General features: G+C 38.6%; 1 protein-coding gene across 9 annotated transcripts in view; it reads left to right on the top strand.

Annotated features, from left to right (window-relative positions):
* The window catches only part of FAM126B (family with sequence similarity 126 member B), a 228,517-nt gene extending 216,794 nt beyond the window's left edge, over positions 1-11,723 (top strand). For all 9 annotated transcript variants that reach the window (XM_033945759.1, XM_033945754.1, XM_033945762.1 and 6 more), the window contains one exon: positions 7,184-11,723. In XM_033945759.1, coding sequence (XP_033801650.1) covers positions 7,184-7,788 — 605 coding nt within the window. In that variant the 3' untranslated portion in view covers positions 7,789-11,723. The remainder of the gene's footprint in view (positions 1-7,183) is intronic.
* The last annotated feature ends 8,293 nt before the right edge of the window (positions 11,724-20,016 follow it).

Raw genomic sequence — 20,016 nt, 5'->3', positions numbered from 1 at the left:
GCCCTTTGAGCCCTGGAGAATGCTGTATAATATGTTTTTACCAACTACAAAGGTATTACCTAAGCTCCTTTGATGCTTCTGTTGTATGTTAGTTGTTTATTTATTGATCAAGTGTTCTTATGTTCGAGCAGAGCGGTTTATTGGTTTGGGAAGTTTTCCATTTTCCCTTACTTCACATAATTTTGATGGAGTTCTTGCATGCTTGGGTATTAACTGCAGATGGCACTAGAGCTCCTAGTGAAGTAGGAAGGCCACAGAAAAAATCCAGAGTGGATTCCTTCTGCATATGGCTTGTGGCCATGGTGAGATAACCCTCTTGTCCAGAATGACACACCTATCTACTGGAAAAGATATTAAGGTAAATACATAATCTTTTTATAGAAGGGGTTATAGCATTGCTATCACATATAGACACCAGTAAATCAGGAAATGAATTACAAGATAAATTATATCTGAACTGTAGATGAGTCAAAACATTTTCTGTGGGAAGGGGCAAAGAGGAATTTTCTGGCATATAACTCATAATGTACAGTCTAACATTAGGGTTAGACCTTCTTTCTGCTATGTTTCATAATTTAATCTACAATGTATTTCGGTAAGTAAAATGATTTATCAGCATCTGCTATTTGACCATTGCCTTATAAAGCACATGTTACTATTATGAAAAGAGGGATAGCGTGAAGAGACGCCCACTTTTAGTAAGGTATATCATCCAGCCCATTCATGCAAGGCAGCTTGAAAGTGGACATCATGTATTGCTTGCTTAATTGCTTGTCAAGTGCATTGTCATACTGCTGTGCATGGTGCCATCCAGAAACTGAATAATATATTTGGGGAATTGAAGTAATCTTGCTCTAATAGATTTTTAGCTCCCTCTTCCTTTAACTAGCATCTTTAAATCATCAATAATTTGTGCTGTTTCTGAATAAACTTTTTGTGGTAGAAGTAATGTGCACATAAATAAGAGAGTGAGCGCATTATTACTTGAAAGCCTAACTCTAGTAACAATTTTCTCTAAGGGCAAAGTCTTCCTGCACTCTTTCTTTATTTGGTGCTTGATACTGAAAACTCCTAAAGCTCAAAAAAGTGGTGTGTGGGGGGATCAATTTCATAATAAGGTGACTATATGAAATGTCTAAAAGATGTCTATTTTGTAAAAACATTAGACATCTGTGTGTCCTTGTAAAATAGCATCTCAGAATGTGTCCATGTATTCTGTGTATGTTGTAAAATATATGTGTAGATATTGCAATTCTGTTTGGCCAGATCAAGGTCCCCCTTGGAATGTCTACATGCAGATTTCACAAAAGCACATGTGCTCTTGTTGGGACATATACTTGTACACAAGTATACCCCTGCACCATTTAATATTAGATATTTTCTGAATATACAGCCTGCTTTATATGCAGGGCCGGATTTTCCTATAGGCTAACTAGGCTTCAGCCTAGGGCCTCAAGATCAAGAGGGGCCTACATTCAAATTGTTAGCAAAATTAAAATTACACTATTCTAAAAACAGTGAACACTAAAACACTGAACCGAAAATAAGGAGAAATTCTACGCTTCGGGATCGGAACCAGCTCTGGCCGCAACGGGGCGCCAACTCGGCTTCTCCCTTTCTTTTTCTCACCCTGGGAGTAGGATCGGGGAGGGAAAGACGTCAGTCCGGAAACAGCTGGGCAAAGCCCAGCCCAGTGGGGAGAGAGGCAAAACGTGGATCCGTCAGGACAGGGTGGCCCAGACTGGCATCGGGGGGGGGGGTTCAGTGGAAGGGGGATGGAAGGCAGGCAGGCTGGCATCGGAGGGGGGTGGGGGGTTTAATGGAAGGCAGGCAGGCAGGATGGCATGGGGGGGTGTTCAATGGAAGGGGGATGGGAGGCAGGCGGGCATCGGAGGTGGGGTGAGGTGAGGAAGGACGCACTGGGGGCACTATGGACATAGGAAAGGGCAATGTTGAGTGTTATGTTTGATTAGTTATTGTTACAAGTACTATATATGGTGCTGAGAATAAATGTCAAATAAGTGTTCTCGACTTTTTTTTATTTATTATCCGTGTCACATTTTTTTTAAAGGTTAGTACCAATAACATGTTTCATTTAACATATTGATATATATCACAGTAATGATGTATTTTATTATCTCTCATGTAATTTACAAACTTAAAAATGGGAGGTGAAAAGGCCTCATAAGTGGAATAGCCTAGGGCCTCTTTTCATCTAAATCCGGCCCTGTTTATATGCCAAAAAATGCTTTATGAAATTATCCTTAAACTAGTCAGCTTGCCCAGTACAGTAAGGATTTTATGGTAGCACACAGTCAACCAGATTATACTTTTTGTGCTGAAATGCTGAGTAAAACTATTTGCCGTCTAATCTTTTTATATTAGAATACATAGTCATTTGTGACATTCTGAACTCTGGTATGTTTTTCACAATCAGCTGTCTAAAAAGTACAGTTCAAAATGCATTAAAGTAGAAGTTTGTTTTACTGATTTATATAAGATTCTCTACACTTTCAATATGAAATAATTATTTTGAATAGAAGTGAGAAACATGAGAAAACCAAAATGTCTTGATTGCATAAATCCTTATTTATTTCATAGCAATCCCAAATTGGTTCCATTTCCAGAAATTGTCTCAAGGTCCATAATAAGTGAGCTGATTCAAGAATTCCTGAATGTAGAAACAAACTGTTAATTTTGTACAATGTGCTTTGTGATTTTTTTTTTTTTAATTTTGTGGTTACCATTATATATTAATAAGATTATATTGTATGTATCTGAAAAATGGATGGAAGAAATTGCATTACAATTAATATTATTATTATGGGGGCGGGGTCATGGGGTGGAGCCTGGGCAGAGGTACTCAGTTGATATTTATTAGACTTAGGGGGTACTTGGCTTAAAGAAGTTGAGAAACTGCACTAAGTTGCCCCTCTGCTCTGCATGAATGTCGGGCCATTTTCAAAGAGTGCTGCTATGCAGAGGTCCACGTCCATATCCCTTGTTTCCCCTGTTGATAATTTGGATGTTCGAGTTGTAAAATGGATGTTTCTAGCATATGGATGTCCATCTAAAGTATTTTCAAAAAGGAAATCTTGATGTAGTTCCCGTTTGAAAATACATATGAGATGGACATCTGCTTGAATGTTCTGACTTGGATGTCCTTTCAAAAATGTTCCTTTTTATGTTGATCAAGGGGCAAGAAACGTATGTACTTTCTCTTTGAAAATTGTCCATGACTATGCACCTGCCTTTACTGAAAAAGCTGTGCTTAGATGTAAAAATGCCATCTATGCCCATTGGTTTTCATTCTTTCTCTAAAAATACTCTTGCGAACATCTTCCTTGCAATCCAGCTACAAGTGTGCTTGTGTGTATTTCTAGTTGAATTGAATAAGAGCAATATCAGACAGGCAGTTTATTTGGGTAAATCACTTTGAAAATTGTCATCACAGTATAGATGGACTGCAGTTTTCTGATTATCCAAATCCAAACTGCATTTTCAGTTCTGTTTATAAAATCATTTGATAATCTGAGGAGTTTTATTTTTACAATATTCTTATAGTAGGGAAGGGAGAAGAGTAAAATTTGTTAAAAATCTATGAAGTGTATTTTTTATTACTGTTTAGACCTCAGTCTCAGACCAAGGATGATGAGAACCACCAAATCAAAACTATAAATTGTTTTACATGCCATCAGGATGTGCTTCTGATAGTGAATAGCCCAGTGCCCTTTATATGTATAGTTGTATCTTTTGGTACTTGTGGAATTTCAAATACCGTATATACTTTAATATAAACCGAGGTTGAAGCGAGATTGCCAAACTCATGGCAGTCTTGCTTCAACCATTTTGAGTAGTGAGACTTTAGAGGTCAGGAGCATAGGAGGATTGCTCTTTTTCTGGCTCACCTCTGGACCAGCAGGGCTTAATGTAGGCCCAAGGAGAGGCCTGCGATGGGATTGAGTGGGAAGACTCAAATATAAACTGAGACCCCCATTTTTGGAAGTATAAAATAGCATGGCATGCACAGATGTGTAGAGCCTCCGTTAAAAAACTTGAACACAAATTCACACACATATATATGGTGTATTTAGGTGTTATAATGTATAAAGTGAGCTGTTGCAAAGTGTCTTCAGTTGAATACTGGTTTAGGTAATGTTGCAGCATAACCAAAGAACTAATTTATTTGTAAAGCAGTGGTTCGCAAACTGTGGTTGGAAGCCACAAATGGGGGTCACAACAACAGAGCTGCTTCCCTCCCTCTGGACATTTACTGTGATTTGTGCCCAGTAAATGCCATTCAGCATGGGGCTTGTGAGTCTGAATGTTCTTAGAACATGTCCCTTCCTGGGCTTCCTGTTAAGACAAGAAATCCATGCAAAGTACTGGGATCCGAGACACACAGGGCCCTGGACTGATTGTTGCTATTTCTTCCCAACACACTGGGAATTCTTAATAATAAACCATATCACCAAGGACAATGTAATAGAATGTAACAAACAAAAATAGTCCTCAATTGTTCTTAATTCAAATACAATGTAGAATGTTCTTCAATTGCTCAGAAAAAAAGGTTTGTGAGAGACCAGACTTAGAGCAGAGCTCCAGCAGAAGAAAATCTCTCCTTTCTCAATCACAGCACATAAACTTTATTTTGCTCCCGGTAAGTTTGCAATATCTTACTGTGTTAAATCTTGCGTTAGAAATTTTTTTATAAAAACAACTTATCTGCGTTGGAGCGGGTCATGTTTCGCATCCAGCTGCCCAGGAAACCCGACGTTGATTTGATTTTTTTTTTTTTTTTTGTGGTGCTGGCCTGTAAAAGCAAAAAATATGTAAACACTCATCTTCTTAATATTTTACATCTTATATAATGCCTTCACACAAAGTTATTGCCCAAACTATGGTTATATCACAATCCGTTACTACTTTTCAAATATTACACAGATGCTATCCACTACTGAAACAGCTGATATACCCTTCCTGGAAGTGACATCATACATCTGGGGGGGGGGGGAGAGGAGCCATCCCAACAGGAAAAAGGCTCTATCTATGTAAAAATGCCCACCATTCCATCTCTTTATTCAAACCTTGTGGCTTCACCATTTGCCACTTGAAAATCCATTCCTGCTCCTTATTCCAAAGGGTAGCTGACAGGTCCCCCCCCCCTCTCCGCCCCAGGGAGGAGCCTAGGCACTTCAAGCACTAGAAAATGCAAATCCTTGCCATTATATGAACACTCAGTCCAGTGTTGTGTCAAAGGGGCCATCTGATCCCCGCGGTGTATTTTGCTGAGAAGTTCAACAATCCTAGTTTGCACTGCTCTTGTGGGGTGGCCAGGGGCATCTTATGGCATAAACCACTCCAACAAGTGGTACGAGACCTCAAATGATATTGCATTCCTAATCGGGGACGTATAAACTTCCTTGTGACAATGGCATGAGGACAAACTGTACAGTGACTGCATTTATGGTGGCCTGCCTCAGGAACTCTCAAATCAAGGTCGGGTCTCTCAAAATATGATCTAGTCACAAGATCTTTAACATTGTGCCCTCTGGAAAAAGCAAATCGGGGTGGTTGTTGAAAAGTGGTGTGAGATTGTAACACATGCCAATGTTTCTTAATGATGCCTTTAATTTTGAATGCCCAATAGGAATGAGGCAACACACAGACTAAAGAAGCTGCTTCCTGCTCCCTGCCTTGCTGCAACAGTAATTCACGTTGTGCCTATAAAACCCGCTTGTAAGCTTTATTGATGGCCTTTGTTGGATAACCACTCTCCACAAATCTTGCGCATATCCACCGTGCATTCCTTATATTCATCCACTGACAAGCAAACGTAAAAACTGTCCAATGGGTAAATTGTGTCTCAGGTGGTTACTAGTGAAATGCAACAAGTTGTTATGGTCTGTTGCTTTTTGGAATATGGTAGTGCTAAACGTAGCTTGTTCCATAGTGATGTTAATATCCAAAAAAGAGAGTTTTAACTTGGAAATTGGCCAAAAATTGCAAATGCTGGTTGTACAAATTCAGCCATTGTAAAAAAAAATAAAAACCTTAAGCATCTCTTCAAGATTGGGTCCAGATCATAAAAATATCATCTATGAACTGTTTCCATAAAAACGTGTGTTAATATAAACTGGGAGGGATACAAAAACTTCTTTGATATACACAATAAAGATGGTGAGTGAGACCCATTGAAACAACTCCAAAATAACAAAAAGATACCACTGTTCAAAGCATAAGGACATTACAGCACTTTATACCAACATCCCCTAAGACCAGACCATTGAAGTGATTTGCCAGCACTTGCTGACCTCCCTGAATGTATGATGTCACTTCCGAAAGGGTATATCAGCTGTTCCAGTAGTGGACGGCGTCTGTGTAAGATGTGAAAAGTAGTAACAGTTCATGAGGTAACCATAGTTTGGGCAATAACTTTGTGTGAAGGTGTTATATAAAATGTAACATATTAAGAAGATGACGGTGTTTACAATTTTTTTTTGCTTTTACAGACCAGCATCACAAAAAAATCAACATGGGGTTTTCTGAGGCAGCTGGATGTGAAACACGTCAAGACCCACTCGAGTCTTTGCTCTTTTCCAGCGCAGATAAGTTTGTTTGTTTTTTAATTACTAATGCAAGATTTAACACTAAGATATTGCAAACTTAATGGGTGCAAAGCAATATTTATGTGCTGTGATTGAAAAAGGAGAGATTTTCTGCTGCTGGAGCTCTGCTCTAAGTCTGGTCTCTCACAAACCTGTTTTCTGAGCAACTGAAGAACATATGCTACATTGTATTTGAATTAAGGACCATTGAGGACTATTTTTTGTTTGTCTATGCTGCTATTTGTTGCCATTACTGTTGCCATCTTACTTTGGGAGATGAAGAAGTAGATGAGGGAAGGAAAGAGAGAGGAGGTTTGCTATTTCCATCATCATCTGGGGATGCATGAATTTTTAAGTGTTAATATTGGATGAAAGTTTGGAAAACCCTGGCATAAAATAAAGAATGGAAGGAAATGAGGCCTCCAGAATTCAGAGTTGCAGTTTTTGTAAGTACAGGAAACTGAAGTGGCTGAAGTCATGTTGAGGTAGATCGTGGAGTGGTACTTAATGAAGAGTTCTGGTTTCACTAACCCCCCGTATTGCTCAGTCTGATTTTGGGTTTGTGTTTTTTTTAGATGCTGAGGTTGTAAATGGAAGAGAGGACTCCATTAACCTAAATGATGCCGATGAAGGATTTTCATCAGGTGCTTCTCTCATCAGCCACCCAACTGGGACAAAACCAGTATCCTCTTCAATTCCGAGGGGCAATATAAGGAAAGGAATAAGTGGGCATGCTGTCCGAGAAAAGGATCCATATTCACTTGCAAAACCCAATGAGAGTCCTCGAGATGCTATTCCTTACATTCAGTACCTACAGCCTAAAAATGAATCCCCAGCTGAAGTAATGGAGCTGAGCCCTATTAAAAAGCACCTGAGCCTCCCTGCTGGCCAGGTGGTGCCTACAGCAACTAGTTTTAATCTGATCCGGACTGCCAGCACATCTTCGACCAAATCTTTTGAATATGTAAATGGTAGCCAAGGAAATGCCAGTGTTGCAGTTGGAGTTGAAGGTGTTACTAATCTGGCAACTGGAAATACTAACAGATTCTCGACTACCAGCCTACAGGAAGATAGGCTGGACCAAGCTGGAGAAGGTAAAGAGCTGCTTTCTCCAGGGACCCCTTTGACCAAGCAGTCTCGATCTCCCAGTTTTAATATGCAGCTGATCTCCCAAGTGTAGCTTTCTTCCTTCTCCTTGTAACCAAACTGTGCACTCATGCACAAAACAGACATCTCACAGTGTGAAAATACTGTTGTGACTTGATTTGTCTTGATCTTTGTCATCATAACTGTGTTTTGTACTGAATCAGCAATAAGCAGCTCCCTCAACTCCTTTTAAACACGATTGTGAAGCAGTATAAAATTTAATGCCTTTGTATGCCTTCCTTTCTTCTTGGGTGATGTGCAATCCATAATAGGCTGATCAATCCCATTTCAACACTGTGAGACTGTGTAGAAGTTATAGGAAATGGTGGATGTGATCCCTATGAAAGCTGAGGCTTTGCTAAGAAATTGAAACGGGTTTGTTATATCCATCTGCAGTACAAAGAAGATTACTGGATAAAATCTTTTTCTTAGGATCAGGAGTGCCTCGGATATATTTGTGTAAAAAAAACTGGATCTCTGAATCTGTGCAATCTGTATTTGACAATGTATGGAGGCTCATTGTGATTCCTGGCTCTTTACTACACCTTCTCTTTAAATTTCTTTGATAGTTTTGTTTTGGGTTTTGTTTGGTTTTTTTGGTTTGTTTGTTTTTTTTACCTTTTCCAAATGAAGCAATCCTCCTCCAAAATGAAACATTCATATTCCCAAATTGTGACTATGCTCCTCAACAGGAGAAAAGGCTGTAGTTCAGTAAGAAAAGTTACAGAACACAGTGAATCGCATTGCAGCCATATTACCACATGTTTCCCTCCCTTTGAACATGGAATCAGCCTAACTTTAGACTTAAACTGGAAAAAGCAATCATCTTATTTAGAGGAAAGCCGGGCCACAATTCTTTCTAGAAATGATTCTGGCTCCCTCAGGTTCTTGTTGAGGAGTCAGTGTATGTTGTGACTTGAAGTATATGTTCAGGTAAAGCAGAAGGGGGATCTTTCACCTCATGTTTTGTTAATTGAGCCCTCAACTGCTTTTCCCTGGTCTTGCTAAGTTCAATGAAACGAAATATAGGCAGAAAATCTTCAGTGCTGCTAGGTCATTGTACAAGGAAACAGATCAGGGATGGGTAAATTATCTGCTAGACACTGTGTACTTGTCTCTCTACCCTAAACAATATTGATAGTGTGTTTTCCCCTCCTTGGAGGATATTACTGCCTTTTAGTAACTAACCATTTACATTTTGTAAACATTTCTCAGAAATGGGTGGGAGTTGATCTTATCCATACTTGGTACTTTGGATCTTCTAGAAAATTTAGGTGGCCTGTTGTTGAACCCAGTTTTAAGGTGTGGGGATAACATGCGGACATTTGCCCCCTCTTTTACAAACGCAAAGCGTGGGTTTTAGCGCTGGCAGCGGCGATAACTGCTCCGACACACATAAGAATTCTATGAGCATTGGAGCAGTTGCCGGCGCTAAAATCCGCACTATACTTTCGCAAAAGGGGGGGATAGTGTCTGTTCTAGAGGCTATAAAGATGTTCAAGATGCTGTATTTGATATATTATAAACTGTACTGTCTTGTACAGTTGCTGAAGAGCCACACCTCTGTTATATTGACCTAGAGTTTTGTCATGATATCTGCCTAGATGACTGCCAGAACTTTATGATGGCACTGTTGTGGGCACACAGGTTTTTGGGTTTTTTTTAATTATTTTACTGTGGTAAGTAGCCTATGAAGAATACATATATTTCGTAGACTTATTTAGAAACTTTGTTGACTCAAAGTAAGACAGACAAATAATGACATATTTAAAATGTTTTTGAGCTAGGCAGATGAAAGAAGTTATGATTATAACACTTTAATTCAATGCTGCTGTTTTTTTCACAACACTTCTTTTTTTTTTTTTTTTTTTTTTTTCCATCAATACAGAATATACTATTTTGTAGTTGAATCTTACCTCTGAGCTCTCGTACAAATAGAGCAATGTTGGGATAAAAAAATTTCAAAACCTATCTTTATGCCAAATAAGAGTAAGCTGTTGTATTTTGTTATGTTTACGTTTTAGATTACTGTTTGCAGTAACTACTGTGCTTTGTTTTTTGATTATTTTCTGAGGGAGGTAGTGATAATGGCCATCCTGCCCAGAGTACAAGCATATGTTACTGTACAATGCTTGAGAACCAAGAGACCAGAGGTCAGCATGGACAACATTCCCCCATATGATTTTCATTTTAGTATTCTAGGAGTTGGCAAGTGAGGAGCATTGTCTGTAGAGGAAAAACCGAAGAAGCAAAATATGGGACAAGTTTTAGGAAGATACATTTTCGCATATAGTCTTAAGTAGATGAAATCACTAGTATCTAGGCTAAAAACATTCAGCTTTCCGATTTGGCATAGGATATGAACGAAGCTTCTTATATGCACATGCATCTAGAATTTTCATTAATATGCATTTATATATTTAAGTAATCGAAACTGAGAGTAGATAATCCATTTACTTTTAGTTTATCACAAGCAAATTCACTGCTAAATTGTAGTTTAAAAGCAATAAATTCAATCAGTCTGAATTGATATTGTATTCTTACTTCAACAGCTGTCTGACATTAGTTTGATGTTATAGACTATAGCTGAGTTTGCATGCCATGAATTCAAAACCATTAAGGCTATAGGAAAACTCAATGAAGAGTGTATGTGCAATAAATGTGCATTCATCCTATACTGTACAATAAGTATTGATGCTTTTTTACACATGTACTATAGTAAATGATGGCAGATAGAGACCAAAATTGTCCATTTAGTCTACACAATAGACTCATCTAGTGTATGTACAACCCAACCCCAAGTCTTCTGACCCCCATGCTGCATATTAAGGCTGTTTGTGAATCCATATTATCTGTCACTTTGCTGAGTCTTACTCACCCGCCCTTGCTGTCAACTCCTGCCTCCTCCTACCTTACCCTTTCTCTGGTTCAGAGAAAGCCTTGTATTCAGTCAGGCAAGCAAGACAGTCTGTCTTGGCTCTAGCATCACTATTATAGTCTTACCTTGGACTAGAGTTTATATTTTATACAAAACCAAGAAAAGTTAAATATGTAATGTATTGAGGTTGTATTTGGAACCTAGTAACTTGTAAGTTCATGCATTAGTTTACCTCAAAATACAGTGGAGAAGAAGGGGAGTAAAGCATTCCAATCATATTATATTTCTGCATTTCAAATGCACGGAACTTAAGAGCTGTCAGTATGGGCAATCTCAGGGGCAGTTTAAATAGTGGGGGCCATTCATATTCCTCTCCGGCTTCCCTTAATCTCTCTGGTTGCTGGTGCTCTATTGGGTAAAATATTGGTGGAGCCATGACCCCAGTGGCTTACCTCATTCCGCTGCCTCCAGGGAACTCTGTAATAATTTGGTTTTTCCAACTAGAATCTATAAGTTTGTTATATACCACAATGGTTCTTTGTGATTCAGGATCAACAGCCAGAAGCTGTTCTGTCTGTATTAATTTAATTAGCGGTGTTTGTTACATATTACCTTTTGTATTCTTTATTTGTGCAATTGGAGAGTGTATGGTAAGAAGTTAAATGCATCTACCTCCTTCAGTACAGTATTATTTAATTTTTGTCAGTCTGATAGAAGTGTACCTTAATTTTAACCTGATCCACGAAATAAGAACTGAATCGATGGAAATGCTGTAATAGCTAGGAAAAGAAAAGGGGTAATTTGGTAAGCATGAGCACTTACAAAATGAAGACCCATCCTGCGTTCTTTTAGATGAAATTAAGACAAGAAGCAGAGATTGAATTTCATATGGCTTCATTCATTCTTTTGTTAAAATCCAATGATGAGGTTCAAGCACGCATACAACTAGAAAGGGGATATGCATTAAAGATTTGAGGTCTGGGTAAAATTACCCACAGTATTTAACACGGTTTTATTTCATCTTTTAAAATAATGATTTTTTTTTTCCCTGTACCTTATTTCCCAAATAAAGTAAAAAAAAAAAAAATCTAGCTAGCAAACCACATATCAATTAGATTCTTTTTCAATAAATTTTTGGTTACCCTATTCTTTTATTCTGTTTCATAATGAAAATGTTAGGCATACAGTACCTAACTGAACAACAAATGCAGCACAGGGGTATCGCTCCAGAAACCCTCTGTGCACCAGTATACATATTGAAATAGCAGTGCAGGCCTTATAGAGGAGAAGCAAACATTGCACACATTTTCAGGCATTAAAGAAAATGTTTTAGTTCCTATTAGAACTTTAGTTGAATCTTGAGATGAGGCATGAGCTAAATCCCATCAATCTTTTTTTTTTATACTAAAAGCAAAGGCAGTTTTTCAGCTCACACACAGATTCTGTTAACATTTGGCTCTTGCCATTCATCTGGTTTGCAGACCATGACCAGCTTAATTATATAAGTGGTGCTCAGAAATTTGGGCACGTGCTCAATTTGTGTGCCATTTGAATAACAAGCCAACTGGCGCCAATAATCAGGTGCTAATAATCATTGCTGCTAATTGACATCAATTAAAATGTACATGTGCATTTTTAGGTGCAGTCTGCATGTAAATTTTATGTGTGGTTCCACAAAGGGAGAGGAAAGACCATCGGGGGCAGTCCTGCAATTTGCTTGCACTGTTATAGGAAAAGGGGGAGCTATGCCTAATGTAGGCATAAGGATTTACACCAGGCACTAATCTTTATTTTATAAATGGCACCTAACTTAGCACATTTTATCACGATATGTCTGTGCCATTTATAGAATTGAGTCCTGGCGCACTATCAATATAGTAACCTTTTTTTCAATCCCACTGCAGTGGCCTTTGAAAACAACATGTTGGATTTCAATGTTGATTGATAAATTTTCAAATATAATTTGTGTAGGATTAGAAATGTACCAAGGAAAGCGGGGAAAAATGTATACTGGTGCATTCAATTTTGGAGCAATCCTAAAGTTTGAAACGCTGAATCTTATGCTCACTCTGAATAGGTGGGTTGTTGTTTTTTTTTGGGGGGGGGGTAAATCATATAAAAGTTTATGAAACCAAGTTATATTAAAAATGAATCCCTAAAGACACATTTTCATGCTTTTATATTCAGTTTGGCTTTGAGTTTTTTACAAGCAACAACATTTGTTAATTCTTAGCTGAACGCATAACTATTGTGTCTTTTTTTGTAAGCTGAAGCTCCATTCGTTCAGCTAAGAGCTATTCGTTTTGATTTATTTGCCCAGACAAAATAAGATTTAGTTGCCAATTTCTTATATGGTGGATATTAACAGGTATGGACCATTTGGCCTCTAGAGTTTTCCTGGTTTCCTCAGTCTAAGATTGCATTGAGGTAGAAAAAAAATGGCCTGTATGCCAACTTAGCTTGTGAGTATCTAAACTAGAGAATGTCACAGGGACAAATTTGTCCCCATCCCCACAGGAACTCAATTTCCCCATCTCAGCAAGTTTTGTCGCTGTCCCAGTCCCTGCCTGATACCTATAAGCTCTGCCTTAAATGCACAAGCCTTGAACACTTATGATTTTAAAGTGTTTGAGGCTTGTGCAGATGAGGACAGAGCTTGCAGGAATGGGGCAGGGGCAGGAAAAGAACTTGCAGGGACGGGACGGGAAAATGAGTTCCACAGGGACAGGGAAAAATTTGTCCCCGTGTCATTCTCTAAACGCCAGCCTACTCACCCTCAAATTGGCATTACTTCTGGCCTGTCACTGCCCATTGATTGCTTCCATTTCTTCCACTGCTGCCACCTTTACCACAATGAAAGCAGAGGCAGACACATGAGGTTCCTGCTGGTCATTCTGGCAGCATTATCCCTTGAAACTCTGGATATCTGCCGTTGACTCACTGGATGGCAGAACAGCTGACAAGAACACTAGCATTCTGCATCTGCTTTCATTTGGCATTGTCATCCACTGGGGGCAGGAGGTAAGGGAAGGTGATAACCATCAATAAGGAAGAGTGGTTTGTATCAGATTACTAGTGCCAAATGTATGTATTTTTATAGTAGTAGAACCATATGTCATATGAATATATATGTCACTGTAAAAATGCATATGTGGCACTGGTAACTTGAGAAAACTACCCCCTCTTGTATAGTAAGTATAGCTAATATGATGGCCATCCCTATTTCCGATTGCAGTAAGCCTTGAACCCAAGCATGGCCCCTGGACCAAAGAGTTGTCCATGCCTCTATTGGAGCCTTACCAGGGTTTCATGTTGGACAGTTGTCTCTGCTTCTTGGAGACTGAATGCAGTCATATTACTGATCTTCAGATTAGCTTGTCTTTGTGGCCATTTGTTACTTATAATTGAGCATATACTCTATGCTTCTTCATTCCCAGTCTCTTATCTACCATCTGTTTTGTCATCTGCCTTTTCCACTGCACCATCTGTGTCTGAAATATATTTGTCAATGGCTAATACCTCTGATGGAAGGCTATTCCAAGAAAGCAACTATCCTCTTGATTTAAAAAAAATAGTATTTTCTCTGAGCCTGCCTCTCCCCAATTTCTTATGACCTTTTGCCCTTCAAAATTTGGGAAGTGATTTCTTAGTGTATAATTAGGTCATCTATTGCCTGATGCATGCAAACAGAGCATATGTTTTCCACAAGCTTCATACATTTCACAAAATATTCCAGAACTAGAGTGGGATTTTATTCTTTGGTATGGTTCTGACATTAATAGTAGCTTGTAGCTACATATTTATCATTCACAACAATACTTCCAACAGAAATTGTATTGTTACTGTAGTGCTTATTTGATTGTGTTGCTTAAGTTAGATGTGACAAAGTTACCAGAGAGATTCATCAAAAAAAGTTTTTTGTTCCCTTTCCTCTCTCTACCACCAAGCTCAGCCAACAATCGACTCCACCAGTTAAACTTGTTTATAGAAATGTTTAGTAATTATTTATGTGTATGGGTCCATATTTGCAACCACTGTGATCCTAACGGTTGCTCAGTTGTTGTTTTTTTTTCTTTTTTGTGTATTGCTGGAGGTTGATTGTATAACTAATTGCATTTCAAATAGCATTGAATCTGTGTAAAGGTGTTTACAAAAGATGACATGCTATCTAGTACTCTTTGCAATGTATTTGTCTTTTGATATTTAGGTTTGTTTCTGTAAAACTTAGAAATGTGTTATTTTGTTTCATTGGTAGTTTAAAAAATTAGATCTAGTTTTTAAAAAAATATGACCACAGAGCAAGTATCACTTACTGAATTTTTTAAAAACTGTTGTCTTTAAGAAGTAAGGAGAAATTTTTGTTTTCTAGAGAAATGTAATTTGACTTTCAAAACAGGATATTTTGGAACCTAAATAATAGCGTTTTTAATTACTTTTACTTTTGCTATGAACCAAACTATCAGGTAATAATACCCCATGTTGTCTTTTTAATGTTTGTAATGAACTGGTTATTTAACTCGTTCTTTACTGTTCTTGAAACTGTACTAGGTTTGCATTGTTTCATTAAAAATAGATCCGTCTTCAATGGCTGAATGATTCGTTTGCTTCTATTGGCTATCTAGAGCATCAGTTGTTGAACTTACTCTCTTTAGCATCATGAAGTTTCATAAAAACTTGTTGCATAGCAATGCTATCATTTGCTACATACAATTTATTAGGTAGGATTCCATTGCAAATACCCTTTTTCACTAGTTTCACCTTGCATGCTGGCAAGAACCCACAACCATTCAGGAATATATTACTTGTTAAAGGCTGAACAGGGCCAGTCTGTAATCAATACACATCTCTGCTGTGTTGTGTGCTGGAACCTGGGACCACTTAAAGTCATTTTTCCAAGCTGAAATACACACATAGTGAAGATCATGTTATTGGTGCATGTAAGCCATTCTCTTTATAATGTTTTACTGAAAATTGTAAAATGCTGTTGATTTGTTGAAATGTGAAATGTAGTTACTGTCAACTATGTAAATATCTGCCTGAGATATGGGAAAATAGAAATTATAGAATATTTTAAATCACTGTAAATAAGAATGTACAAATTCCAAATCTGTCTGCAATGCAGAAAAGAATATAATATGTTAAATAAATATTGTGCTGTTTCTTGGCAAACAAAGGTTTTCTCTTGATGTGACTTGACTTTGATAGTGTATGGTTGCCATTTTTAAAAACAGATGTACTGCGGAGATGAAACCCCAGATTAGTTTTGATTATTATATATATATATATATATATATATATATATATTCAGTCTATATACGTGACTATGCATCGTTGGCTTGAAATGAAAAAATAGCAAACTTTAGCACTCCTCATAAAATGTTACAAATCTGTTCTTTATATCACATAAGTAGAGCACCGTTTCCTAACTCTTATTTTGGTATGCCCCAGCCACTTAGATTTTCAGTATATCTACAGTGAATAAACATGAGCTAACATTGACGTAGATCTAGTCTCCCAATGTATACAAATGTATCTCATGCATATTCATTGTGGCTCTGCTGAAAAACCTGACAAAACAAGAATAGGTTTGGAAACCATTAAACTACAGTGAAGCTGACAACTTGCTTTCATTTTGAGATAAAATTATGGTTAAGTAGCTAATGTGGAGATTTTGGACCAGATTCTGTATATGGTTAGGCTTTATTTATAGAATAGGCCTAGCAGAAGGTCCCATGACTAAAATTTAGATACGACCATTTATACCAACTAAACCATGCCTAAATTCTGTGCGGATCAAAAGGTTATAAATCTGTTTGCACTCTTATGTTAACCGAATCTAGCTCCAATTTGGGGATGATAAGGTATACAAACCTAAGTTTTAGATTAGATTAGATCAAACATTTTCTATAATGGTGCAAGCAGTTTGTAAGAACACCCATGGCCATACTCCCTTTTGAGTTGTGCTTGTAAAGTCTAATTAGTGCCAATCTGCTTATTAAACAATTAAGTTTTACATGCAATTTGATCATGCAGCCAAATTCGTGCATGCAACTTTAGTTGCCTGCATGGGGATTTATGTATTAGTGGCCTTTGGGGTTTTTTGTTTTTTTTTAAAAAAAAGCATTTTGCCAAAAGCAGTACATCAGAGAAACAAGATTGAAGAAATAGTTCGCTATGCATGCTAACAACTTGTCAGGCATGTAAGCCTTTGACTGTAGGTCTAAGAATGCTACTTTCACTCATTTAAGATGGGTTTTTTTTTAAATTCATAGGTTGGTTTGTTTTGGGGGGTTTTTTGTGGGTTGTGTTTTTTTGTTTTTTTTACAAAAACACTTGCTAAGTAGGATTTATTGAAAATGAGTTTCTACTAGTGTTCGTTAGATCTGGGTGAGGATCCTAGTGTCCATGAGCCATTGTGCAAAAGCCAAACTTATTTTATAGTAGGGCTACTCAGTTCTGGTCCTTGAGGTCCCATAAGCAGGCCAAGTTTTCAGGATATCCACAATTAAGATGAATGAAAGAGATTTGCATGCACTGCCTCCTTGGTATCCAGATATCTCTCGTGCATATTCATTGTGGATATCCTGTAAATCTGTCCTGCCTATGAACCTTGAGGACCAGAACTGAGTACCCTGTTGAATAGCATATTCTCTGAGGATAAGCAGGCATAATATTCTCACATGTGGGTGATGTCAGCCACATAATCTGGTACAAACACTACCAAGTGTACTGCCACTTTAAATTTTTAGTCTTCCTGCTCTATGTTGATTCACAGGACTATCAGTTCATTTTCTGTGGAGCTAAGAAGCTGTGTCTTCAGTTTTCTCTTCAGCATTTCAAAGTTTTCTTCATAATTCTTTGGTTTTAATCGTGTTCCGGTATTTGACCCGACTATGGTTTGTTTTTTGTTAACTTTTCAATTTTTGGCTTTAGGGCCCCTCGAGCCTCTTTTCCTCCCACAAGCATTGATCGTTTTCAGGATACTTTACACTCGAGCTCCCTAAGCCATTGAACCCTTTCATTTAGCATTGGCCGTTTTCCCCTCTTTGTCAAAGATGGTACTGAGAGGCTTTAAGAAATGCCCTCGAAGCAATCGGACAATCTCAGGCTCTGACCCACATAATTGGTGTGTCCAGTGTCTGGGTCCTGAATATTGTGACATTAACTGTGCCCTGTCTCCTTATACAAAAGAGGTCACTCAAAGCCCAGAAACTTCAATTCAAAAAACCTTTTGAAATGCATCAACACTGAGCATGGTGGGGAACTTGGAACCCAACACTCCTATGGCCTGGTATCGACATTGACACCAAGTTCAACACCACATTCAGAGTGTTGAGCATCGGACTCCTTGCAGTGATGGGATTCTAAGTATCGAAGGACGTCTTATATTAGAAATCTATTAATCATAAACATTTTTCCCCTTAAACCAGGACAAGCAGGCAGATATTCTCACATGTGGATAACATCATCCACGGAGCCCTGATAAGGACAGCTTTAAAAGTGAATCACCACTTTAAGAACTTGTGAAAGTTTGTGAACTGCCTACACCGTGAATGCACGAGTGTCTTTCCACCCGATGTAGGCTAGCGGTACCTCAGTTCTTAGGTTTCTGTTGAGCTAAGATGTGCTTTTGAACGCTGTTCAGTTTTTTCCTGTAGCCTTTTTGCTCGCGTGTTTTTTTTCGTTTCAATATTTTTCTTTAAGTTTTCATTAAAAAAGAAGAGGAGTCTTTTTTTTTTTTCTTTTTTTTTTTTCCTTGTGACTTTTTGCCGTTGATTTAGCTGATGCGGTCTTTCCGTCCATGTCCAGGCCGTTAATGGGTTTCAAAAAGTGCTGCAGGTGCCAAAGGCTAATTTCTATCACCGACCCACACAGTTGATGCTTGTAGTGTAGTGGAATCCTGGGTTTGGTGTTCTACCCTGCAGAAACGTTCCGTTAATGGCCTGAACACGGACGGAAAGACTGCGTCAGCCAAGTCAATAGCTGATATGCTTAGGCTCGACCGGCACCGGAGAAGTCAGTGTTGGGAGCAATAGGTGGAACTGTTCCCCGAGCTCCTCTCGAAGCAAAGCATCTAACTTTTGCTTCAGAGTAAGCACTGGTACTGTAGGTTTCGTCGCCAGTACCTTAGGTACTGCGACATGTTCCGGCGAGGATGATGCCGATGTAGAGGCACTCCTCGATAATGGAACAGTCTGTTTCCGGGACTTGTGCAAGGTCAGCATGATTTGGCTCAATGCCTTTTTGACCTGCGTTCCTGATGGGGAAGGGGAAGGCTTCTTAGCCGGCTTACCGAGAGGTATGGTGTACTGCAACACCGGTGTCAAAGATTTCGATGTCTGCGCCTTCGATGTTGATGGTGTCGATGCGTGCTTTCTTTTCCATGGCTGACACCAAACAACTTTCCTCCTGCAAAATATGATTCTTGATAGTTCTCTTTTGCAGCGAAGAGCAGCACTTGCACATCTGGACTCGGTGCTCGGGATGCAAGCACTGCAGGCACCACCTGTGAGAGAAATAGTGCAAGTACAATGACTACACTTTTTGAATCCCATCAGCGGGCGTGACATGGATGGGAACACCGCCTCAGCTAAATCAAAATCGATGGCTGAGGTGTACAAGGAGGCCCCGCTGGGTCAAAACCCGCGAACGACAAAAAAAGACAATTTAAAAAAAAAATTTTAACAAGAAAGAAAATAAGACTATTCTGACAAAAAAAAAGTCAAAAACGCAGAGTGGGAAGGCAAAAGCGACAGCAGCTGTTGAAATGCGACTTCTTAGATCTGCAGAAACTAAGAAACTGCGGGACCGCATGCCTACGTCAGGCGGAAAGGCATTCGCGCATGTGCAGTGCGGGCTATCGTGAACTTTCTGAAAGTCTTAAAGTGGCGATGCACTTTTAAAGTGTCCGTACCAGGGCTCTGTCAGTGATGTCACCCACATGTGAGAATATGCTACCTGCTTGTCCTGGGATAAAAGACCTGTACAGTCTATCCAGTCTGTCCAACAAGTTAAACTTGTAAGGTATGATATACTACATATGCACAATTGAGCTTAATTTATCCTTGCCCAAAGAAGTCTTCCCAGCACTGGCTTGCTTTTCAGTTACTGGTGTTGCAATCTTATTGCTGGTACACACTGCCATCTCAGCTCTACAAAATTTTTCATACTAAATCAATTTCAATTCTTTCCTAAACACCTCTGAATTTTTCTTAGGCCCTGATGCTCAATAGGTTGCCATGTCAGTAAGACTCATTAAAGCAGTCTTATTGGCAAGGAAGCTCTTCTCTCAATATTCTAAAAGGATCTTCATAGCAGCCATCGAGAACCCTATTCAAATGCATTACAAGGAGCTCATTAATAGAGGTTAGGTTCTTATCTTGC

The sequence above is a fragment of the Geotrypetes seraphini genome, chromosome 5, assembly GCF_902459505.1.
Source record: "Geotrypetes seraphini chromosome 5, aGeoSer1.1, whole genome shotgun sequence".
Classification (NCBI taxonomy): domain Eukaryota; kingdom Metazoa; phylum Chordata; class Amphibia; order Gymnophiona; family Dermophiidae; genus Geotrypetes; species Geotrypetes seraphini.
The sequence above is the reverse complement of the archived record's forward strand: the minus strand, read 5'-3'. Positions and strand labels throughout refer to the sequence as shown.